The sequence below is a fragment of the Podarcis vaucheri genome (genome assembly GCF_965113315.1).
Source record: "Podarcis vaucheri genome assembly, chromosome: 16".
Lineage (NCBI taxonomy): Eukaryota > Metazoa > Chordata > Lepidosauria > Squamata > Lacertidae > Podarcis > Podarcis vaucheri.
This window is the reverse complement of record NC_138754.1, coordinates 25,417,903-25,443,600: the sequence shown is the minus strand read 5'-3', so window position 1 is coordinate 25,443,600 and position 25,698 is coordinate 25,417,903. Positions and strand designations below refer to the sequence as shown.

The 25,698-nt window shown below is 45.9% G+C and overlaps 2 protein-coding genes across 2 annotated transcripts in view; one reads left to right on the top strand and one right to left on the bottom strand.

Moving 5' to 3' along the window:
* Nucleotides 1-496: 496 nt before the first annotated feature.
* Nucleotides 497-25,698, top strand: part of POLE (DNA polymerase epsilon, catalytic subunit) — an 81,126-nt gene continuing 55,924 nt past the window's right edge. Inside the window, exons 1-2 of the mRNA XM_082202967.1 lie at nt 497-568; nt 3,171-3,213. The gene's annotated coding sequence lies outside the window, so the exon portion shown is untranslated. The remainder of the gene's footprint in view (nt 569-3,170; nt 3,214-25,698) is intronic.
* Nucleotides 12,736-25,433, bottom strand: PXMP2 (peroxisomal membrane protein 2). Its single transcript, XM_082203541.1, has 5 exons — nt 25,265-25,433; nt 18,861-18,965; nt 17,217-17,379; nt 14,885-15,004; nt 12,736-13,257 (listed from the first exon to the last, which is right to left on the bottom strand). The coding sequence occupies exons 1-5, from the start codon at nt 25,372-25,374 to the stop codon at nt 13,189-13,191; spliced, it is 567 nt and encodes a 188-aa protein (XP_082059667.1). The 5' UTR covers nt 25,375-25,433; the 3' UTR covers nt 12,736-13,188.

Sequence of the window (25,698 nt, the reverse complement as noted above, 5' to 3'; positions counted from 1 at the left end):
AAATCGAGCTTTGGCGGTGCGGCGGCAGCAGGAGGCCCCATTAGCTAAAATGGTGCTTCAGGTTAAGAACAGTTTCAGGTTAAGAACGGACCTCCGGAATGAATTAAGTACTTAACCTGAGGTACCACTGTAAAAGCATAATAAAACATCAAACATTAAACATTAAAAAGTTCCCTAAACAGGGCCAAGTGCGTATTCAAACCCTGGTCTCCAGGGTCCCAGTCAGACACAACATCCACTACGCCATGCCTGCTGTTCTCACCCATGTATACCCCACACATCTTCCACATGCGCAGCCTATAGCCACATTGACGCCTTACATTTAAAACACTCTTCTGCCACTGCAAAGCTCATGGTTTCACCCCAAGGAATGCTGGGAATTGTCGTTGGTTAAGCGCGCCGAGTGTTGCTTGGCAACCCCTACTCCCTCCCCCCCACGGACCTACAATTCTCAGAGTTCCTTGGGGAAAGGGGGTTGATAGTTAAACTATTCTGGGATGGCACTGGAGGGTCTGTCCATACCTGGCTGTTGCCAGCGAAGTGCGGCATGTGGGTCATGCCACAATGGGTAGGAAGGTCTCATTGGCCCTGATTATATTTCATTGAATTGCTAAATGAAATGATTATATATTTTTTTGGTGAGGGGGTTAATCAAACAACATTGTCTTTTAAGCATCTGTTGGAAACCTCCCTCTTTCTCCAAACCTCCTAAGTGGAGATTTTTATGCCAGCTGAGATCTGTATTGGATTTCAAGTGCTTTCCTGATAAATGTAACTGCAGAAACTGCAATGGCTTCTTCTAACTGATTTTTTATATATATACAGGCCATTGTTCTGACTGCCATTATATATGCAATTGTTTTACATATGATTTTATTGTACTGCGAAATCGCTTTGAGGGGCTTCCCAGGAAAGCGATCCATAAATGAAATAATAACATTCACAAGGAATAATAATTAACCACCACAAGCTCTGTTTCCCCGAGGACAGCGAGCTGCTTGCCGTACACGTGTTTTGAAACGAAGCTGATTGTGCGTAGCGCAGCTGAAATAAATCCGGTCCTATACATTTCTCCTAAGTTAAGGGGTCTTGTCTCCTGTTTTTCCTCCCCATTCAAGATGTCCTTCCGAAGGAGAGCATAGCTACTGGATCAGGCCTGTGGCCTCTCTAGTCTCACAGGCGGACAACTAGATGCCCCTATAGGGAGCACAGGACCTGAGCAAATCTCCCCTACTTGCGAGTCGCAGCAACTGGGATTCAAAGGTATACTGCCCCTGATGCTGGGGGTAGAAGATAACCATTGTGACTAGTACAGTGGTACCTCAGGTTACATACGCTTCAGGTTACATACACTTCAGGTTACAGACTCCGCTAACCCAGAAATAGTGCTTCAGGTTAAGAACTTTGCTTCAGGATGAGAACAGAAATCGGGCTCCGGCAGCGCGGCAGCAGCAGGAGGCCCCATTAGCTAAAGTGGTGCTTCAGGTTAAGAACAGTTTCAGGTTAAGTAGGGACCCCCGGAACGAATTAAGTACTTAACCTGAGGTACCACTGTACCAGCAATAGCTTTGTCTCCAGGATTCCTGGGTCTCTGTGATGGCCTGGGACTCAGGCTTGGACTCGGAACCAGAGGAGACTCAGTCCGCACCGGATCGTTTGCCTCAGGCATCATCTGAACCAAGTTTGGGGCCTGATCCTGAAGAGTCCCAGTCTGCATAGGTTCCCTTGCAACAAGTACCAGCTGGGCTGAGTCAGGGGCCTGAACCTGCCCTGGCTCCAGATGCGGGGATGACCTCGTTGCCTTCAGCTGGGCCATCACTTACAGCTGCTCCACTACCGGTTGGGTCAGGGGAGGCTGAGGCGGCCTCTGGGTCTAGTAACCCACCGACATCTCCCAAGCTGCAGAGACTAAGGTCTGAGAGAAGGAGAGACCTGAGTACTCGCAGGAGGAGTGCTCGCCTTCGGGCGAAACAGGGAGGTGAGTCGCCGGGGGATCAGGACCAGCCATTACACTGACAAAGATAAAAGGCTGTTAGACCCTGCCCCAGGTTGCGGGAGCAACATTGTTGTATGCTAGATCCTGCCTGAGATCCTGTACCTGTCCTTGCCTGGTTTCCTGCCTCGTGTCCTACCTTGGCCCTGTCGGACTGACTCCCAGCGGAACCTTCAAATTCTGAACCGGTCCTGGACCTCATTTCACGGGTTACCCCCGGGTCCAGCTCAGTCTCCTTTTCTCCGTTCTGAACTCCCCTCTGACAGCCTCACGTTTCGCCTTTCTGAGCTGTACACAATTGGCACAGTCCATCAATTCTGCAGGTCTGAGCAAATTGTATAACTGGTATATTTTGTCTAATTCATTCTGTGATGAAAAAGACCACTACCACCCCCCAAAAAAAAACACTTTCCCAGAATTTGTTCTGGTGGTCGTTGGGAAGAGCATGGAGTAGCCAGGGTGCTGAAGCTGCCTCAATTCCTTCAGAAAAGCTTATACAGCAACAACTAGGGGAAAAATCGCTCTTTAAGTATGATAGTACCTTCCCTGTGGAACTCCCTGCCCCTTGAAGGCAAGCGCCTTCGATGTACTGTTTGTGAGGCCTTCTAAAAACTTCTGTTTTTTAACGCAAGCCTTCCCAGACATGTAATTTTGCTATTTATTTATTTTTAATAATCTGTTGAGCTTATCTCTTATTTTGGTAATTTTATTATGTCTGTTGTTTTTAATGCTATTTTTAAATGAACATCTTACATAAAACCACTTACAGGCGACACACACCCCATATGGCCTGAATATAAGCCGCACTAAAAGTTAAAGTGTGGCTTAAATCCGCAACCTTACAAAAATGGGCTTTTATGATATTGCTGCTGAAACAGACATACGGTGAAATAGAACAAAAAATGTTTTATTGCCAATTTGTGAGCTTGAGACTGTTGTGCAATTAATTCTAATGTCATTCATCGCTTTCCCCGTATATTACAGTGCAGTATTGATTTTTTATTTGCATTTACGGTGCTATGAACAGGTGTTTAATCCACTTGCGGGTCCTCTCTAATACCCGTAGGATTTTCGTCTACATTTGCCATTTATGGGTGTTAGTGCCTGCATAATTGTAAGGGAGTGGCTTATATTCAAGTATTGTCTTTTTTCTCCCCCTCCCCCTTCACTTTTAAAGGTGCTGCTTATATTCAGGTGTGGCTTATGTTCAGGTCAATACGGTATGTACAGTGGTACCTCAGGTTAAGTACTTAATTCGTTCCGGAGTTCCGTACTTAAACTGAAACTGTTCTTAACCTGAAGCATCACTTTAGCTAATGGGGCCTCCTGCTGCCGCCGCGCAGCCGGAGCAAAATTTCTGTTCTCATCCTGAAGCAAAGTTCTTAACCTGAAGCACTATTTCTGGGTTAGCGGAGTCTGTAACCTGAAGCGTATGTAACCTGAAGTGTATGTAACCCGAGGTACCACTGTATATCTATCTATCTATCTAAATAAATAAATAAATAAATTTAAAATACACCAGAAATTTCAGCAGGCCTGGCCCACTACCCTTTCAAGCGTATTTTCCCAGAAATGGGGACTAGAAACTTGCTCAGTAGTTTAAATCCGGGAAACCGTAGATTCTCTGGAAGCTGAATTCTATGGCCCCTAGGACATTCGCTTCATCTGCTTGACATACACACAGCTTTCCATGCAGGTAGAACAGCCGCCTGGTTCTGACCTCGACCCTCATCCCACGAGAGGCCTTGGTGCTCTTTGGAGATGTTATTGTGACAAGTCTGGCCTGACAAAGGTGCAGGGAAGGGGTTAATCTGCCTAAGGCAGCGCTGCAACTTTTTAGCAAAGTACGGCACCATATGCAAGGGATTTAGCTTATAATCATCTCTGGGTTTAGCAGGAAATCTGGGAAGAGAGACCTTTTTGTGTTTATTATACATAAGAAGATCTTGGTGGTTAAGAATGTTCAGGGCTCCAAACTAGGGAGGGGAAAGCGGGTGGGGGGGGGCAGAGAGTAGGTTTTTGATAAGCTTTAAAGATTTGAGCGTTGGAATCAGCATCTGTGCAGCCCAAAATATCTTGCTTTAAAACTGCAGCGGCTGGGGAGGGGTGGGGAGCATGTGATCAGCAACACCCAGGCTCCCAGTTCAAGATCTGTCCCGGCTGCAAATTTATCCAAAGCAATACCAAGCTCCAACTTTTCAGTTTCTGACTGTGGTTCTGCCTTCTGCTTCCTCCCTGCGATGGAGGGAGTCCCCTTTTCTGGCCCTCTCACACCTCCTATTTAGGAAGATAGAAAGCTGCCTTCTACCCAGTGTTAGAAACTCAAGATAAATAAGCTACACGTTTCGAAGCACAATTCAAAGTGTTGGTGCTGACCTTTAAAGCCCTAAACGGCCTTGGCCCAGTATATCTGAAGGAGCGTCTCCACCCCCATCATTCTGCCCGGACGCTGAGGTCCAGCTCTGAGGGCCTTCTGGCAGTTCCCTCACTGCGAGAAGCCAAGTTACAGGGAACCAGGCAGAGGGCCTTCTCGGTAGTGGCACCCGCCCTGTGGAACGCCCTCCCACCAGATGTCTAAGAGAACAACAACTACCAGACTTTTAGAAGATATCTGAAGGCAGCCCTGTTTAGGGAAGCTTTTAATGTTTGATGTATTACAGTATTTTAATATTTTTGGGGGGAAGCCACCCAGAGTGGCTGGGGAAGCCCAGCCAGATGGGTGGTGTATAAATTATAAATTATTATTATTATTATTATTATTATTATTATTACACACCAAATGGCTCCTTAAACCAAGGTTATGGTTGCCAAAACAGAATGTCTACAGGCAAACCTCAGTTGTTGAACGTAATCCATTCCGGAAGCCCGTTCAGCTTCCAAAAGGTTTGACAACCGAATACAGTGGTACCTCGGGTTACATAAACTTCAGGTTACAGACGCTTCAGGTTACAGACTCCACTAACCCAGAAATAGTACCTCGGGTTAAGAACTTTGCTTCAGGATGAGAACAGAAATCGTGCTCTGGCGGCGCGGCAGCAGCAGGAGGCCCCATTAGCTAAAGTGGTGCTTCAGTTTCAGGTTAAGAATGGACCTCCGGAACGAATTAAGTACTTAACCCGAGGTACTACTGTAGCAGCTTCCGATTGGTTGCAGGATTTTCCTGCTCTCAGCAGACGCCGCGTCAGACATTCGGCTTCCAAAAAAACGTTAAAAAACCGGAGCATTTACTTCTGGGTTTTCGGCATTTGGGAGCCAAAGCATTCCGAAACAGGTGTTCAGGATCCGAGGTTTGACTGTATTTTCCAATTGGGTGTAAGAAAGCTCTATAGTCTTACTTTTCAAATGATGGACTGTGATTGATTCTCAGTTAAACATCTGTCTAGTTCAGATGACAACCTTGAGCTAATTTAAAAACCTAAGGAAGAAAAGTCGCTTGATCCAGGGACAGTCCACATATATCTTGGTCCATTCTAACCTCTTTTTCTTGACGCTGACTGCTCCTGCTCAGGCTGCACAGAAAAAGCATTTTGGTTCCAGACAGTCATTCTGGTTGTGCAGGTAAAACATAGAATTCTACAGGATGCGGTGCTAGTGTGTGAAAATGGTCAAGATCCAAGGATCCCCAGGCATGCACCTCCAGCTTTTGATGTCAGGTGCCATCCTGGCGCACAGACATCTTCACTCGGTTGCAAGAGGTTGATAGCCGGGTGCAAAATGCTCCTGGCGCCTGGCTAATTTCAAACATGGCTTCTATCAAGACAGACCATTGGCCTGTCCAGGTCAGTATTGTCTATAATTTAATAAACACACAAGACGTAACCAGCTGTACATTTGAATAAATAAGGTATACTATCCATTGTATTAAGTTGTAGATTTCAACAGAAGTAGCTCATAAAGTTCAACGGAAGAAGCAGAAGACCCAGTGGATCAGTTCATTCTCTAATCAGTTCATGCAAGAGGTCCATATATGTGTAAGTGTCTATTCCACCTGTCTGTTCATAGAGCCCAATAATCCACACGAAAGGTTGATACACTTCCACAGAATCCTTTCAGAGTCTAAGACAAGGATTTCCGGAATATTGTTTCACTGTCCTGGGCTTCATCAGTAGTACAAACTCATATATGATATCACAGAACAGTGGATCTTATAGCATAGTAGTCTGAACAGACAGGTGGAATAGGGTCTTCTGCTTTTATCGCTAAACTTTATGAGCTACTTCTGTTGAAATCTACAATTTAATACAATGGATAAAGGTAAAGGGACCCCTGACCATTAGGTCCAGTCGTGGCCGACTCTGGGGTTGCAGCGCTCATCTCACTTTATTGGCTGAGGGAGCCAGCGTACAGCTTCCAGGTCATGTGGCCAGCATGACTAAGCCGCTTCTGGCGAGCCAGAGCAGCACACAGAAACGCCGTTTACCTTCCCGCCAGAGCAGTACCTATTTATCTACTTGCACTTGATGTGCTTTCGAACTGCTAGGTTGGCAGGAGCAGGGACCGAGCAACGGGAGTTCACCCCATCGCGGGGATTTGAACTGCCGACCTTCTGATCGGCAAGTCCTAGGCTCTGTGGTTTAACCCACAGCGCCACCTGTGTCCCTTTAATAAAATGGATAGTGTACCTTATTTATATAAACGTACAGCCAGTTGCGTCTTGTGTGTTTATTGAATATGTTTCACATAACCAGAGGTTTGTTGTTGTTTCAGGTCAGTATTGTCTGCACCAACCGGCAGCAGCTCTCCAAGGTTTCAGGCAGTGCTCCCTCCCAGGACCCAGCCCTACCTGCAGATGCTGGGAGTTGAACCTCAAGCTTTCTGCATGGAAAGGTCATGCTCTAGCTATAGCCTTCCCCTGGGACCCAATCTCCAAAGTGTTTGGTGTCCAGAGTTATCCTGCTTCTCACATGCTAGTTCCATTCAGCTGCTACGGCTGATAAGCTTACTGACCAACATGAAGGACTACCAACAAGACAGGCGGAGAGGGACTGAAAGAGATTTGAAGGCCTCGGACGTGAGGAATCCAGGCTAAGAACTGTTATTATGGACATGTATTTGGAAAGGGACGCAAACCGGGGATGGGGGGGGGAAGAGAATTTCAATAACACTCATGACTTTTTGGTTTAATTAACACGTATTTTATCTAATATAAACTGGGAAATCGATGGAAGGGAACCTGAGTCCAACTTAGCAGAGTTATCCTGCTTCTCACATGCTAGTTCCATTCAGCTGCTACGGCTGATAAGCTTGTGTTACATACATGAGCCACAGGCAGAAAAATCGATGACTTGGAAAGTAAACAGCCCTTTCTGTCGATGACGCAAAGAGGGTATTCCAATCCAAACCATTCATTTCATTATTCATTCTTTTCTTCGCTGTGGCTCGACATCTAGCTCTCAATGGCTGTATCAATATTGTGGATTGTCTCTACGTCATACTCCTAGAGTTGACTCCTTGAAATCCACAGGCAGCTCGTTTCAGTGGGTCTTCTCTGAAAGTAACTCAGTTGGGATGCAGGCCAATGAAATTGTTAACCACGGCTTACTTAAAAGGGTCTAAAAGAGTATCTTTTTTGGCTACATGATCACTGCAAATGGTGATAGCAGTCACGAAATTAAAAGACACCTGCTCCTTGGGAGAAAAGCAATGACAAACCTAGACAGCATCTTAAAAAGCAGAGACATCACCTTGCCAACAAAGGTTTGTATAGTTAAAGCCATGGTTTTCCCAGTAGTGATGTATGGAAGTGAGAGCTGGACCATCAAGAAGGCTGATTGCCGAAGAATTGATGCTTTTGAATTATGGTGCTGGAGGAGACTCTTGAGAGTCCCATGGACTGCAAGAAGATCAAACCTCCCCATTCTTAAGGAAAGCAGCCCTGAGTGCTCACTGGAAGGACAGATCGTGAAGTTGAGGCTCCAATACTTTGGCCACCTCATGAGAAGAGAAGACTCCCTGGAAAAGACCCTGATGTTGGGAAAGATGGAGGGCACAAGGAGAAGGGGATGACAGGGGACGAGATGGTTGGACAGTGTTCTTGAAGCTACAAACATGAGCCTGACCAAACTGCAGGAGGCAGTGGAAGACAGGAGTGCCTGGCATGCTCTGGTCCATGGGGTCACGAAGAGTCAGACACAACTAAATGACTAAACAGCAACAAAAGAATATCTGGGACAACCCAGCCGGATGGGTGGGGTATAAATATTATTATTATTATTATTATTATTAGCAATGAAAAAGAACTTAAAACATCCTTCAACCCAGTGATCCCAGGGCTCCCAGGAACAGTATTCTCCAGGCGCCAAATGAACCTAGGTGAACAGGAATTCCTCCTGGAAATCAAATGACAGAGACAGACGCACCTCTCTAGATTGGGCATTCCACAGCTGGGGAGCCACCACCCAAAAGGCCCTGTCACAAGTCAGTGCCAATCAGGCAGCCCCCGGTGATGGTACCATCATTATTATTATTATTATTATTATTATTATTATTATTATTATTATTGGCTTCCAACAGATATAAAAACATAATAAAGCATTACACATTAAAAGGCTTCCTTACCTTAAGGTGCCTGCAGAATATTTGCTACAGGTCACTCAAGCAAATGAGCCAAGCCACGGCCGGGCTGCTGGCCTTCTACTAGACAGGGGGTTAGATATGAACCACACTGGCTTTGAAAATTGAAGCATTGATCAGGAGGTCTCCGTCTGAATGCGTCCTCTAACTATGAAGACTTCGAGCTATGCCCTTCTCTTATCAACCCTCCATCTGCAAAAATGAGGATAATACTGGCCTACCTTACAAAGCTGTTGTATTTGAACAAAACCTATTATGCGCTTAGAAACTCTTATATCAATGCTAAATTTTATTAACCCTTTCCTGGTTCCTGGCCCACGCAGTCCCTCTATTGTACCCTCCATTCCTCACACCATGCCCTGCTGCAGGAAATCCTTTTAAGTTCCTAAATAAATGGGATGTGCCACCGTGGTTGCTTTCTGGAGAAGCAGAGTTTTGCTGCCGATTTCCCCGAACGCTTAGAAACTCTTTGCTGGCCTTTAAGTGGAGCAAGGTTGACACCTGGTGGTAGAGCTGAGCAACAGCCACTCCTTTTCCTCAAAAGGCCATGGGCAAAATATTGCTCCCCTTCTTTGTGTCGATCTGGATCCGATCCAGCAGCGAGAGCGTGAGCTCTGCAGACCCATAACAGAATAAGGCAGCCTCATCACAGAGAAGAGAGGCACAGAGTGGCCACCAATTTGCCTGTGCCTACCTCTTAGGCAGGGATGGGGGTGGCGCTGTGGGTTAAACCAGAGCCTAGGACTTGCTGATCAGAAGGTCGGCGGATCGAATCCCCGCGACGGGGTGAGCTCCCGTTGCTCGGTCCCTGCTCCTGCCCACCTAGCAGTTCGAAAGCACATCAAAGTGCAAGTAGATAAATAGGTACCACTCCGGCGGGAAGGTAAACGGTGTGCGCTGCTCTGGTTTGCCAGAAGCGGCTTAGTCATGCTGGCCACATGACCCGGAAACTGTACTACGCCGGCTCCCTCAGCCAATAATGCGAGATGAGCGCCGCAACTCCAGAGTCGGCCATGACTGGACCTAATGGTCAGGGGTCCCTTTACCTTTACACCTCTTAGGCAGGGGGCCAGTCCACTGTCCCTCAGACCTTGTGGGGGGCCGGACTATATTGGGGGGGGAAATGAACGAATTCCTATGCACACTATGCACACCAGGCAGGCCCCACAAATAACCCACAGGTGCATTTTAAAAGGACACATTCCATGCAAGAGCACTAGGCAAGCCAGACAGTATAGTAGATTTTTCTGACCTGCACTGATATAAAGATACCGTTCCTGGCAACCAGGGCCGGGCAATATCTGGTTTTCAACATCATATCGCCAGCTAAACATTGTGATATACTGATATATCACAATGTCTGAAATATGGATGGAGCTACGTAGAGGCATTAGCTGGCTTCACGGTTTTTCCCACATTGTGATTTTTGCACAGCACGCACCCACGATTCAAGCTACATAGAGAAGCCAAAAATTATGAAACTGATAACGCAACACAGACTTCAAACTGATTTTGGACGATATATTGATATATCTCCCAGCCCTACTGGCAAATTTGCAATTATTAGCTGTGAAGATATTGTGACAGTGTTATAAATGTTTTTAGATGCTCTCAGCATTATTCGGGCATTTTGCATTATTTTTTTGTTTCGCTATTGTAATGTTTTGCTGTATTACATACCAACGTACAAATCAACGGAACAGAGAAACTGACAAGGCCAGTTTACAAGAGGCACAGCTTCTGGATATTTTGACTTAATTTTATAAAATGTTGCATGCCATGGAGAAAGTGGCTGGAGTAAAGTGTTCCTGCTTCTCTTCTAACATCTGAAATGCACACACACACACACACCCCACACACTTTCCCATCTGCCTTCATGCTAATAGGGGAACCAGATTCTTGCCGTCCCTCCAAGCCCTGACCCCACCAATATCCTGTTGCAGTTTAATGTGAAGCTTCTTTAATTGGTGAAAAAAAGAACAGAAGCCTGCAGATCAGCAGAATACCAATTGGGTGTTTAATACCAACTTGGTCCAGCTGCTGGCTCTTGTTCCAAAATGGGATGCGGGCTTTATGGGGTTAAATGGCAAGCAGATTTGGGGGAGCTGGGAAAGCCCATCAGAAACAGTCTCAAGGATGAAGTGAATATTGTTTATATACAGTGGACAGATGAAGAATGGGAAACCCTTTACTTTCTGGATTTTATTCCTTCTTTCTCTTCGAACCTCTTTTCTACTCTTCATTTCACTCTCCCTTTTTCTTCTTCTTTATGCTTTGATTGTATTTAGAACAAAGTCTTAGTTTGCATAAAAAAGAGGGAAATATATTTGATATTAAGCTTTGTATTTTTCTCTATAAACCCTAACATAGCTTATTTTTTGAAAAAAATGGCTCAATAAGCAACATTAAGAGGCAGAATATTACTACAGTGGTACCTCAGGTTAAGTACTTAATTCGTTCCAGTGGTCTGTTCTTAACCTGAAACTGTTCTTAACCTGAAGCACCACTTTAGCTAATGGGGCCTCCCGCTGCCCCCGCGCCGCCGGAGCACGATTTCTGTTCTCATCCTGAAGCAAAGTTCTTAAACCCGAGGTAATATTTCTGGGTTAGCGGAGTCTGTAACCTGAAGCGTATGTAACCCGAGGTACCACTGTACTATTTTGCATATATTCAGCAAATCAGCGGAACTGGCATAGTTACAGCTGTCGTGTAATAGCGCTTCCACATTTGTAAGAAAATAATCTTTTAGTGTGGCAGCACGTGAACTTTGGAACTCCCTGCCTATTGACAGCAGGCAGGCAGGCAGCTTTATTTATTTAGTTCAATACCTTTTCCTCCAAGGAGCATGGTGCTCCTCCTTCCCATTTTAGCCTCACCACAAGCCCTGAGAGGTAGGTTCGGCTGAGAGATGGAGACTGGCCCAAGTTCAACCAGGGAGCTTCTTGGCAGAGTGGAGATATGAGCATGGCCTCCCATATCTCTAGCCATAACAATCACACTGGTCTTCCCTGCGCGGTTTTTGGCACCTGCTAAAAATATTTAGCTTTGATGCAGTCATGCAGAATGCTGATGTGTGTTTTAATCTTTCTTTTTCCTTTTGCTTATTATTCAGTCGTACCTTGGATCTCAAATGCCTTGGCTCCCAAACAAATCAGCTCCCAAACAATTGAAACCCAGAAGTGAGTCTTCTGGTTTTCAAATGATTTTCGGAAGCCAAACGTCAAGCAAGTCGTGTCCGACTCTTCATGACCCCATGGACCAGAGCATGCCAGCATGCCAGGCACTCCTGTCTTCCACTGCCTCCCGCAGTTTGGTCAAACTCATGCTGGTAGCTTCGAGAACACTGTCCAGCCATCTCGTCCTCTGTTATCCCCTTCTCCTTGTGCCCTCCATCTTTCCCAACATCAGGGTCTTTTCCAGGGAGTCTTCTCTTCTCATGAGGTGGCCAAAGTATTGGAGTCTCAGCTTTAGGATCTGTCCTTCCAGTGAGCACTCAGGACTGATTTCCTTAAGAATGGATAGGTTTGATCTTCTTGCAGTCCATGGGACTCTCAAGAGTCTCCTCCAGCACCATAATTCAAAAGCATCAATTCTTCAGTGATCAGCCTTCTTTATGGTCCAGCTCTCACCTCCATACATCACTACTGGGAAAACCATAGCTTTAACTATACGGGCCTTTGTTGGCAAGGTGATGTCTCTGCTTTTTAAGATGCTGTCTAGGTTTGTCATTGCTTTTCTCCCAAGAAGCAGGCGTCTTTTAATTTCATGACTGCTGTCACCATCTGCAGTGATCATGGAGCCCAAGAAAGTAAAATCCCTCACTGCCTCCATTTCTTCCCCTTCTATTTGCCAGGAAGTGATGGGACCAGTGGCCATGATCTTAGGTTTTTTTAACGTTGAGCTTCAGACCATATTTTGCGTTCTCTTCTTTCACCCTCATTAAGAGTTTCTTTAATTCCTTCTCACTTTCTGCCATCAAAGTTGTGTCCTTCTGCATATCTGAGGTTGCTGTTAATGGAGCCTAAAAATTGCACTCACCTTTTCTGCAGCAGCCTCACTTTGCTGGCTCACCTTCAGCTCACAATAGGCTTGCAATCCTTTTCACACATCCTTCCCCCCACCCCCTAGCCAGGTATCTCACCTCTTCAGCAAAACCAGTAATTTCCCCCTTTTATCGTTTAAGAGATTAATCTTCTCAATTTTATTTCTTTTAAAAACACGCACATAAAATGGCTTGTGCTGGTTTTCCCAGTTCCAGTACACATTTTTTAAACCATTCCCATTAAAGCACCATTAAAAAAAAGAGTTATTGCCTGCTGTCTGTCCCCCCCAGAAAAACTAAATGTTAAGAAATGAGAAACAAAATTAATAAACGTAGTGTACCAGATGTGATTGTTAAAGTGACAGGGCCCAGAAGGACCCAGCTGGAAGATGGCACAGCGCATCCCATTCCCATCCCTGCTTTCCTCAAGGAGCAGAAGAGTGACGGACAGTAACTGTGCAACGGCAGGCAGCAAATCAGTTCTCTAAGCACAGTCCCTCGTCCTCCGCTGCCTGCCCCGGCAGGCAACTTTATCAAGCATGAAGAGCAGCTTCTTCTTCGACCGTCAGCTCCTGCAGGGTCACTTCTTCACAGAGGCCAGGTAGGCAAACCAGAAGAGGGCCACCAGGTTCCCAAACAGCACCTGGAACTGTGTTGAGGAGGAATTTGGTTAGAATTTAAGTTCTGACCTACCACGTTCTCCTCCCTGGAGGTGCTGTCGGGGACTGAACCCGGGATCTTCTGCATGCAAAACAGAGGCTCTACCCAGGGCCAGCCCAAGGCATTCTGGCAAACCACAAAATGGAGCCCTTCCCTGGCAGGGAAGAAAGGGTGGGTGAAGATCTACATGGGTGCTGATAACGCCAAGGTTGCAGGTTTGATCCCTGTGGGGAAACAGATGCCTATTCCTGCACTGCAGGGGGTTGGACTAGGATCAGCATTTCCCAAACTTGGGTCTCTGGCTGTTTTTGGACTACAACTCCCATCATCCAGGCTGACCCTATCTGCCCACAGACTGTCTCGCCAGAGTGGTGCATGCTCTAGTTATCTCCCACTTGGACTACTGCAATGCGCTCTACGTAGGGCTACCTTTGAAGGTGACCCGGAAACTGCAATTAATCCAGAATGCGGCACAATTCAAAGTGTTGGTGCTGACCTTTAAAGCCCTAAACAGCCTTGGTCCAGTATACCTAAGGAGCGTCTCCACCCCCATTGTTCAGCACTGAAATCCAGCGCCGAGGGCCTTCTGGCAGTTCCCTCATTGCGAGAAGTGAGGTTACAGGGAACCAAACAGAGGGCCTTCTTGGTAGTGGCACCCACCCTATGGAACACCTTCCCTTCAGGAAATAAGCAGCTATCCTATCTTTAAAAGACATCTGAAGGCAGCCCTGTTCAGGGAAGTTTTTAATATTTAATGCTGTATTGTTTTTAACACTCGATTGGGAGCCGCCCAGGGTGACTGGGGAAACTCAGCCAGATGGGCGGGGTATAAATAATAAATTAGTAGTAGTAGTAGTAGTATTATCCAGTGGTCCTGCTAGCTAGGGATGATGGAAGTTGTAGTCCAACAACAAAGTTTGGGAAACACTGGACTAGATGATCCTCAGGGTCCCTCCCAAGTCTAAAAATTCTATGGCTCTATGATTCTACATCAGGAACAAGGGGAGAGATAAAGATCTACATTGGAATCTGCTGCACTAGTGGATTCTGCTGCCTGAGGCAGTCTCCTCACCTTGCCTCATGGCTGGGCCGGCCCTGGCTCTACAACTGAGCTACAGCCATTCCCTTTAAGACACGGGAAGCTGACTTACCGAGTCAGGCCACTGGCCATTGGCCCATTTCCCACAGTACTGTCTGCACTGACTGGCAGCAGCTCTCTCAGGGCTAAGGATTGAAGCCGGCACAAGGAAGTTGCCTTCTCACTGAGCTACGGCCATGGCTACCTTTCATAACACCAGATGCACTATAAGTTCAGAGATGGGGGAAACCTGTGGCCTTCCAGGTGTCGGTGGCCTCCAACTCCCATCATTCACGGCTGCCCTTCATGCTGGCTAGAGCTGATGGGATTTGGAGTCCAGCATCTGGAAGCTCCCGGTTATCCCAGCCCTAAGAGGACTGATACTTTCATGGATGTACCCTGAACCGCTTGGGAGACATGCATGCGAGGACTGAATGCCTGGGGCATGTGGAGGGAATCGTGTGGGTCTCCCCCCCCCCGACTCAGCACCCCACGGAGTGGGAACCGCCCCCCCTGACCGAAAAGCGAGTCCTCTCACCTGCATAGGCACGTAGTTCAGATTGATAAACTGGACCGGCGTCCACACCTTCCAGTTCATCTTGAGGGATGTCCAGTAGCTGGATTTCATCCTTTTGACAAAAGCAGAGGTATCCTTCCCCTGAAAGACACGGATAAACTGAGCCAGAGGAGGCCTCGAGGGAGGGGGGTGGACCAGGGGAATGTCCTGCCCCTTTTCTGCAGTGGTTCAAGTCCCAGCCAACCCAGATCCCAGGGTTGGTGCTGACCTTTAAAGCCCTAAATGGCCTCGGCCCAGTTTACCTGAAGGAGCGTCTCCACCCCCATCATTCTACCGGGACAGTGAGGTCCAGCTGACGGCCTTCTGCCGGTTCCCTCCCTGCGAGAAGTGAGGTTACAGGGAACCAGGCAGAGGGCCTTCTTGGTGGTGGCGCCTGCCCTGTGGAACGCCCTCCCATCAGATGTCAAGGAAATAAACAACTATCTGACTTTTAGAGGACATCTGAAGGCAGCCCTGTTTAGGGAAGGTTTTAATGTTTGATGTTTTCTCATGTTTTTAATATTCTGTTGGGAGCCGCCCAGAGTGGCTGGGGAAACCCAGCAAGATGGGTGGGATAATTTATTATTATTATTATTATTATTATTATTATTATTATTATTATTATTATTGGCATTCTAGCCTCACAACAGCCCTGTGAGGCAGCTCAGGCCAAGAGAGAGAAACAACTGGCCCGGGATTCACATAAGTTATTCAACAAGGTTTATAACACCACTTTATCAGCAAAAACCAAGTCGTTTACATTTTATTTATTTCTTTTTTTAAAAAAAAAGAAGTGTATACTGCTATATCATTAAAAGAAAAACAGAGCAATAATAAACTAAGCTAAAACCGTATAAAACGGACATCATTGCCTGAAGGATGCGTTCTTAATTGCTCGCATAGTAAGCCTGACAGAACAGAAAAGTCTGCAGCAGGTGTTTAAAATAAGATGCCTGCTGAATCTCTACCGGCAGGATATTCCACAAGCCTGGACCAACGATACTAAAGGTTATTGCTGTTGTTTGTTTGTTTCTTATTGTTGTCTAATGAGCCTTAGCAACTTGAGGAATGACCAGTGGTGCTCCTGCAGATTATCTCGGCGATTTAGTTGGGATATAAGGGCTCAGCCGGTCCCTGAGGTACCCTGGACCTACGTTGTTCAGGGATTCGCTTTTTAGAATCATAGAATCGTAGAGTTGGAAGGGACCCTAATGGTCATCTAGTCCAACCCCCTGCAATGCAGCGATCTCTAAAGCACCCACAACAGGTAGCTACCCAGACCCTGCTTAAAAACCTCCAGTGAATGAGAATCCACAAACTCCACTGTCAGACGTCTCTTACAGTCCGAAAGTTCTTCCTGGCATTTAGTTGGAATCACCTTTCTTGTATCTTGAAGCCCTTCGTTCGGGTCCTACCCGTTATGTATTCAGTGGTCTGTGTTTGCCTGAGCTTGAGTCTGGACTAAGGATTCTGAGCCCCTGTGTTCTGATTCAAAACATGATATCCAATCACAGAACATTTCAGGATTTGGGCCTCTGCCATTGGCCCTTAAAACTCTGAGTCACAATTCGCAGCTTGGAAGTTTAGACAGCCAATCATGTTGGGAGTGGGAGTGGCCCAGGCCTTCAGAAACGTATATAAGCAGTTGTTTTGCCCCTGTTGCCCAGTTCTGTTATTTCAAGAATGGTTCTTGCTGTTATCACTGTGCCTTGCCTTGTGGGAACCCACCTACACTTCACTGTTAGCATTCCTGCTCTGTGATTGCAGTCATAGGATTGTTTGTCTTTCACATGACGTGGTATGTTTCGACTCCACAGAGCGGGAAGTGATGGAGACAAGATATTTGTGTTACTGTGTTCCGTGAAGTAGAAGTATTGTCCTTTGTTCTTTTTCTTTTTGCTGTCTGATGCTAGAGAGAGAGGGAGCCACGTTGCAGCGCTCCGTGTGTGTTTATATGTAAATAAAGTAGATTAGCCAAAACGCTGAGTTGCTGAGGTCTGTTACGCATGATGCGCAAACTCTGCGGATCCCTAAGTGTGCCGGTGTCGGTTGGCATCGGGCGCTGTGATGTTCGGGCTGAAGAAAGCTTATGAAGCTCCCGAAAGATCGACCAGGAGGGAGGGAACATGCCAGTCGGGCATGTGTCTCTGCCAAGGTCCTACTCAAGTGTAGGCTGAACTCCTGACATTCACTACCCTCCTGAGCAAGAGGAGAAAAGCTTGCTCCACATACAGCCACCGTCACCGCCACCCTGATTCGAGCATCAACTGATGGGCACAAGCCTTTCCATCACAGGGCAGACCCAGGGATATACCTCCAGCAGGTTCATGATGAAGTAGTAAAGCACTAGGAAGGCTGGGGCCACCACAAGCCGGTCCAGCAGGAGTCTCTTGGCGATGGAAACTGGCACATCCGATGGGAACCATCGCTCCAAGTAGAGGTAGAAATAGTGGCTCAGTGGCCCAGTGAAGAAAAACCTGGAAAAGCAGGAAGGGGGAGGGGGCAGGAAGGGAGATTGTACACTGTTCATACAGACATCATTCTGCCTCTTCAAAAAATATCAGCTTAACTGTAAAAACCCGGCTCCAGACAGTTTAAACCCCAGCAACAAAACCCATAAGCTTCCCCCATTCGCTGAGCTGCTGTGATATCATGCAACCTCCTGGCTGCTAAGAGGAGAAGGGATTGTTCACTATTTCGCAAGATTATTTTACTACATCACAACCCTGGTCGTCAGAAAACCTCCGAGCGATGTTAAAAACGATTTTTTTAAAAACGGGAATTCAAAAGCATTCAACGGGTGATTAAAATCAATAGCAGGTAACAAGGAATAAAACGTGTCAATTCGACATGTCTGGCTCAGCTGGGCTAAGCAAAAATTGTTTTCAGCGCTCACCAAAAAGAGAGCAGCGAGGGGCATTTGGAGGGTGCCAACGACGGGCAGGGGACTCTAAAGGGCAGCCATTGCCAGATAAATATTTGGCTGCAGGTCAGTGGTTGCAATGTATATGGGGAAAGGGGCATCCTTGTTGCCCCCCCCCCCCCGGGCAAATTCCAATTGTGCTGGTTAAGAATGTCAAAGGAGCTCTACTGCTGATTGTGGTCCATGGTCTATCTAGTCCAGGGGTCTGCAACCTTTAAGACAAAAAGAGCCACTTGGACCCGTTTCCAAAGAAAAAAAACTGGGAGCCGCAAAACTCGTCATTATAAAAATAACTTTTTTGTCACTTCTTTATTATTTCTTTGTTTGACCCCTCAGAATTACTCCTCCTCATAGAAATAAACGTTAAATTAACAAGTTACCTTTTTTGTGTGTGTGTGTTCTTCACTCCCTTCAAAACAGTGACCAGTGTACATGCCCCCTTTCAATGCAGTGACCAGCGTACATGCCCCTTACAATATAGCGGGTGGGCGGGCGGGAAGGTGACGTCGGGACGGTGCGTGACTAACGCACGCACCGCCCCCATGCGGCGTCACAGCCAGTACAGCGCCTGCCGCAGTGGGGAGTGTCGGGGCGCACAATGCACCTCCCCTCACTAGTATCCGCCCCGGAGCCGCGGCAAAGGTGTAAAAGAGCCACATGCGGCTCCAGAGCTGCGGGTTGCAGACCCCTGATATAGTCCAACATCCTGTTCTCACAGTGAGAAGCAGGATCCAAGAACAACCCAAGAACAAGGGCACTAGACCCATCTGCAGTTTCCAGGAAATTGCATTCAGAAGCGTTACTGCCTTGCATAGTAACTATCGGTAGCCTTATTCTCTTTTAAAGCCACCCGAGTTAGTGGGCCTTGCTACCTCCTGTGGCAGTGAGTTCCACAGTTTAACTATGTGGCGTGTGAAATCTGGCTGTGGCCCTGCCAACCTCCCTATATTTCCAAGCGGGCACAGCATGCTTTGCAAACCTGTCCAGATCCACCCTCGGAAGAATGGGGCCCCACATTCTGGCCCCCACACTTACCCATAGATGAAGAACCTCAAAGGACCAGCCAAATCCAGACCTCTTTTCTTCTGGTTCTTCTCGATGATCTGAGCCAGGAAACTCCCAAGGGCCGAGAGGACCGCACTACAGGGAGGAAAGGAGAGAGCGTCTCAGAGGCCAGCCTGGGTCAAGCAACAAAGCCACTCACGAGAAGAGCCTGCTGGGTCAGGATCCTGCCCCAAAGGGAAACCTGCAAGTCGGACCAGCGCACAACAGTACTTTCTCCTCCTGTGGTTTCCAGCAACTGGTATTCAGAAGCATTTGCTGTCTTCCAGTGATGGAGAGGCCATTGTGGCTAATGGCGATCAATAGTCCTTTCATTCATGAATTGGTCTAGCCATCCCTGTCTCCTGTGGCAGCGAGTTCCACAGTTTAACTATGCGCTAATCGAAGAAGTCATTTCTTTTCTCAGTCCCGAATCTTCCAATCTTCATAGGATGTCCACGAGTTCTACCAGAAGCATTTTTACTCGGTATTATAGGCCAAGACATTAATAGACAAGATGTCAAACTGTCCTTATATGCAACAACAGCGGCAAAAGTATTGTTAGCCCAGAAATGGAAGCAAGAAGAAATTCTGACAAAAGAAGAATGGCAGACAAAATTAATGGACTATGCAGAATTGGACAAATCGACAGGAAGGATTCGAAACCTGCGGGACCAGAGATTTACAGAAGATTGGAAGAAGTATATGAATTATTTGAAGAGCAACTGCAATCAACAAATTTCACTAGTAGGACTAGAAGAAGTTTTGTAAGGAGAAATATATGAAGTGTTACAAAGTAGAAAAAGATAGAGATATTGGTTATGAGTTTGAAATGTGAATAGGGAAAATAAGAAATGTATACAAAGAGATTAGATTGGAAAATTTTCAGACAGGACTGATGGAAGTAAAAAAAAATTGAACAAGATGTAAAAGTATGTTTACTTACTGTTGAAAATGATATGTTAAAAAACTAATTAAAAAAATTATATATAGGATGTCCACAAGTTCTAGCGTTAAAATCTAGTTAAAATCCCAGGTTCAAAGAAGAGGAATTTGGCAAACTGGCTTCGTAAACACAGAGGCCAGTATCATAACTGCTCGGAATCTCAGAGTGAGTCAGTTCATGCAATTGTAGGTTACTTGGGGAGATTATTAACACACTTCTACAACTCGTCCTGGATTTAACAGCAGCCTCGCTGGACCAGACCAAAGGTCCATCTCATTTAGCTTTGCCCAACCTGGTGCAATCTAACAGAACACTTTTTTTTGGTTAGTTTCTCTGACGTATGTGTTTCTTCCCACACTTTACCCTAGTCAATGTATCTCTGAGCACATTACTTGGTTGGAGAACCAGATTGCAAAATTCAGAGAAGCACAAATTTCAACGGATGGCTGAGTTTCGGTTCATGCATTGTTCCCGAAAGTGTGATTTCGGGAAGGTTTACTTTTAACCTGGATAGCTCAGTTGGCTAGAGCAGGCATAGGCAAACTTGGCCCTCCAGATATTTTTGGGACTACAATTCCCATTATCCCTGAGAGCACTGCAGAGAGTTGGACTGGATTATTCTCAGGGTCCCTGCCAACTCTACAATTCTATGATATGAGAAAGGAATCTAATTTCTGCCCCACCCCTTTCTCCAGGTGAGCCCCTGTGCAAAACACAAAAAGATCAACAGAAGCGTGGGTTACTGGGATTTGGAAATACTCCCAACCCCTTCATCTTGATATCTGCAAGAGCTCTCAAGAGATGGATGGCAAGGGGACCCAAATGAGCCCTTGAGAACTCAAGCACTTTTTGCTCAATACTCTGTCAAAGAAAGTCATCTATTCAGCCAGAGGATGCATTCAGCTTTGGGGAGCATTGCATTTGCTTTTCTGATTATAAGGCAAGAGCGTCTATCCCATTTTTCGAACTTTCGTTTCGCACTGCGGTGCTTGTTACATCATGGAACTGCAGTTGTTGTTTTTTAAAAAATTATATTTATTAAGATTTTACAACAAGTTTTAGCATAATCAAAAATTTAAATTATATTTTACATTTTCAGTTAACCCCCCCCCCCACTTCTCTTTCTGGTTTATAGCATACAGTGGTACCTCAGTTCCAGATGCTTCAGGTTCCAGACGCTTCAGGTTCCAGACTCTTTTAACCCAGAAATAGTACCTTGGGTTAAGAACTTTGCTTCAGGATGAGAACAGAAATCGTGTTCCGTCGGTGCGGCAGCAGAAGGAGGCCCCATTAGCTAAAGTGGTGTTCAGGTTAAGAACGGACCTCCGGAACAAATTAAGTACTTAACCCGAGGCACCACTGTATTTATTTCTTCTGCATATAATTTATATGCCTTATGTACTAAAATGAACGTTGTACCATGTTAGTCTATTCTTAACATTTTAACCTCATATTTCTATTTTCTATTTATATTTGTCCATTGTAAGTGTATTACTCGAATCCTGCAAGTGAGTTCATTTCAATGCATTGTTTCCGTAAATACATCATAAAAGGTTCTCAATCTTTTTTGAAGTCATGGTTGTCCTTATCTTTGAGTCCCTCAGTTAGGTTCGCCATTTCAGCATATTCCATCAACTTTTCTTGCTATTGTTTTTCGTTGGTATTTCATCACTTTTCCATCTTTGAGCTAATAAAATTCTAGCCGCTGTTGTCGCATACATAAATAGATTCTTCTTGTCTTTTGGTAAATCTTGACCTACAATACCTAATGAAAACGCTTCTGGTCTTTTTAACAAAGGTTATCTTGAACGTTTTTTTCATTTCATTATAAATCATATCCCAATAATTTCTAATTATTTTACAATTCCACCACATATGAAAAAGGTACCTTCCTTTTCTTTGTATTTTCAGCACTTGTTGGAACTTTTTCAACACATGTTTGCCATTTTCACCGGTGTAATATACCACCTATACATCATTGTCATATACAGTGGTACCTCGGGTTAAGTACTTAATTTGTTCCGGAGGTCCGTTCTTAATCTGAAACTGTTCTTAACCTGAAGCACCACTTTAGCTAATGGGGCCTGCCACTGTCACTGCACCGCCGCTGCATGATTTCTGTTCTCATCCTGAAGCAAAGTTCTTAACCCGAGGTAATATTTCTGGGTTAGCAGAGTCTGTAACCTGAAGCGTATGTAACCTGAAGCGTATGTAACCCAAGGTACCACTGTAATTCTCTTTCAGCAATATACAATCCGTAAATTTTAAATTATTTTTCCATAACTTTCCCCAATCTTCCATTTGTATATTGTGGCCTATATCTTGTGACTTTATCTGGAACTGCAGCTTTTTGACTGATAAGTCACACAGAATCACCCTCACATCAGTGGGCATGGTGTGATGTAATAAAGACCATCACTAGGCATTGATGCTAATCCTCTGCCCTTTGTGCTTCTGTTAAAGGATTTTTCCTGATTTCCGATAACTCCGGAGGGGGCCCTTCTCTTAATCCCACCACCCACACAGGCGCTCTTGCTGGGCACACAGAAAAGGGCCTTCTTGGTGGCTGCTCCCAGACTGTGAAACTCCCTCCCAGGAAAAGCTAGACTGGCTCTGTCCTTGTTCTCTTTCTGCCAGCAGGCAAAGGCTGTTTTATTCCCACAGGCCTTTGCGAACTGTCTTTTTTTTCTTTCTTTCTAATGAAAGGACTTTTAAGAGTGCTGTGCTGTTTTTGTTATCTCTATTTCAATAGATTTGTGTTATATACTGTTTAAACTCTATTCTAGTTTAATTACTTTTTAAAGATTACCTTTTATATGATTTTAGCTATTTGTATTTTATCTGTCTAGCTTTAATTTGTGTAAGATGCCTTGGGTCCTGGTCTGGGGGGAAAGGTGGGATGATGATGATGAGGATGATGATGGTGCCAGGTTAATAATAATAGTCCCAGGTTACGAGGACTACCGATGGATTCCCCCCCCCCCCCCGGAATCAAGGAACACGGAAATGAGTGTTAAACATGCTATATATCACATTAGTTTTCCAGAAGTGGCTTTTATGCCGTGTGAAAGCTCAAGCACAATGTGGGAATTAGCAGTTAGGCAAACTCTGGGGAAATGGAATTAACAGCTACATGAATGAAGCTGGACATGACCCAGCTCATTAGAAAGCCTGTTTTCAACACTTAATAATAATAATAATAATAATAATAATAATAATAATTTATTATTTACACCCCGCCCATCTGGCTGGGTTTCCCTAGCCACTCTGGGCAGCTCCCAACAGAACTAAAAGCACAATAAAACATCAGACATTAAAAACTTCCCTAAACAGGGCTGCCTTCACGAAACAACTCTTGCGCCCAGCTGGGAACGCTGTCCAGGCTAAGGCTGTTATCCTATATAACCATACTTGGGTGCATAAGCCCTTTTCAGCCCAGTTAAGACCAGTTTCTCAGGCTTAGGATCTGGCTTCCACAACAATGCAATGTGGAGTTGGGCAAATCTTGCTCCATTCAGCCTGCTGGATCAGGTTGTGAAACCAGTCCTGCAAGACGCTGCTGAAGTTTCACAGAAGGTTCTAATCTGAAGGTTGAGATCTTTCAAACAGTTGAACTACCAGAGATTATTTCCAAATAAACCTGTTGGTCCTGGGATGGAACCTTTCAATGCAAATTAAAGCCGGCTTGCAGACTTTACATGCCCAACCCAAAAAAATACAGCAGAGGTGACATCTCAGCATGCAGAACTACAGTTCCTACGATTCTTTAATCGCCAGGACTATCACTGCAGATGGTGACAGCAGCCACAAAATTAAAAGGCACCTGCTTCTTGGGAGAAAAGCAATGACAAACCTAGACAGCATCTTAAAAAGTAGAGACATCACCTTGCCAACAAAGGTCCGTATAGTAAAAGCTATGGTTTTCCCAGTAGTGATGTATGGAAGTGAAAGCTGGACCATAAAGAAGGCTGATCGCCAAAGAATTGATGCTTTTGAATTCTGGTGCTGGAGGAGACTCTTGAGAGTCCCGTGGACTGCAAGAAGATCAAACCCATCCATTCTTAAGGAAATCAGCCCTGAGTGCTCACTGGAAGGACAGATCCTGAAGCTGAGACTCCAATATTTGGGCCACCTCATGAGAAGAGAAGACTCCCTGGAAAAGACCCTGATGTTGGGAAAGATGGAGGGCACAAGGAGAAGGGGATGACAGAGGACGAGATGGTTGGATAGTGTTCTCAAAGCTACAAACATTAGTTTGACCAAACTGCGGGAGGCAGTGGAAGACAGGAGTGCCTGGCGTGCTCTGGTCCATGGGGTCACGAAGAGTCGGACGCGGCTAAACGACTGAACATTAAAGTGGTACAGTTGAGCTTTAAATATACAGCGTGAATGCGGCCTAGGTCTAGGGGTGAGGACCAGCTTCAAATCCCTGCCCACCGCTGGGCGACCTCAGGCCAATCGCTCTCAACCTATCCTTCCTTGCAAGGGTGTCGCAAGGAGGTGATGAACGAAATAAACACACTGACCGTTGGCAACAGCAATAGTTGATAACACAAAACAAGCTCTGGGGGCAAAGGGCAGCATATAAGTGTAAGAAGATAAAATAGTTTGACATGGGAGAGTGACAACCAGCGCTCAGTTCTAGGAAGGGCAAAGTCAGGAGATTCCTTGCAAGAAAATGATACAGTGCCCTGGCCCATCTCTGCAAACAGAAGAATTAAGCCACCTTCCTCCAAACTGGTGCTGTTGAAATGCTACAACTCCCATCACCCTCCACCAGCGCTGCCATGCATTTTAACAAACAAATAACATGTATTTCAAAAAGCAAAAGAAGATTCTTTAAAAATGGACAGACAAAACTAGTTTGCTTAGAATGGATTTCCAGTGAAAACCTGCTTTGCTTAGAATGGATTTCCAGTGAGTTCAACAGAACTTGCATGCCTAGGACCCCAAGATTAGTGATTCACAGTGGCTACTCAGAAGTAAGTCCTGCTGAATGCCATGGGGTCCTGCTCCGCATGAGTTAAGACTGCATGATTCTAAAACAGGACTACCCGGCTTCTGAAATGCTTTCTTTGAAGTAAGCCCCAACTAAGTTCAATGGGACTTGCTTCCTAAGAAATTAAGTTTTAAGGTAACAGGAGGCTGTTCCTGGGCAGCCACCTGACTGAATGCTTACTCGGGAGTAAGCCCTACAGACTTAAATAGGTATTTCTCCGCAGCAAATGCAGTTTCCGCGGATTGGATCCAATGTCAGCCCTACTCAGAGTAGACCTATTGAAGTTAATGGACATCACTAAGTTTCGTTCATTCCAACGGGTCTCCTTCATTAGAACTTAGTTGAACCGCAACAGTTGTTTCCAGAACACGTTTACTCGGGAGTAAATCCCATTGAGTTGAGTGGGGTTCTTACTCCCGAGTAAAAGCATGCCGAGGTTCGCAGCCCACGCACCTGGAGACGGCTTTCGTGAGCACAGGGTAGAGGCGCAGCAGGAGCAAGTAGCGCGCTAGCAGCTTCTGGGGCAGCGGCCCCGATTCGGGCTTGGAAAGCGCCGGAGACATCGCACAGACGAGCCGGACGGAAGAGCAAAGAAAGAAGCGCTCCAGGAGATCCACTGCGCATGCGCTTCAGCGGCTGCCACCGAGAAGCTGGGCTAGCCACGCCCATTCAGCGGTATCTGCCCCCGAAATGAGCCAATCAGAGGGGAGAGGGCGGGCATTACGACACAATAAGTGGGCGTGGCGTAGAAAGCAGGCGAAACAGTCACACACAAGAGTCCTAAACTTTTGCGCCTGGGAGGGGGCGGAGCCGGACGCGAATGTGGGCGGGACGGTTAGTTGAGTTGAAAAAAATAGCCAATGAAAAGAGGGATAAGGAGCCGGGTG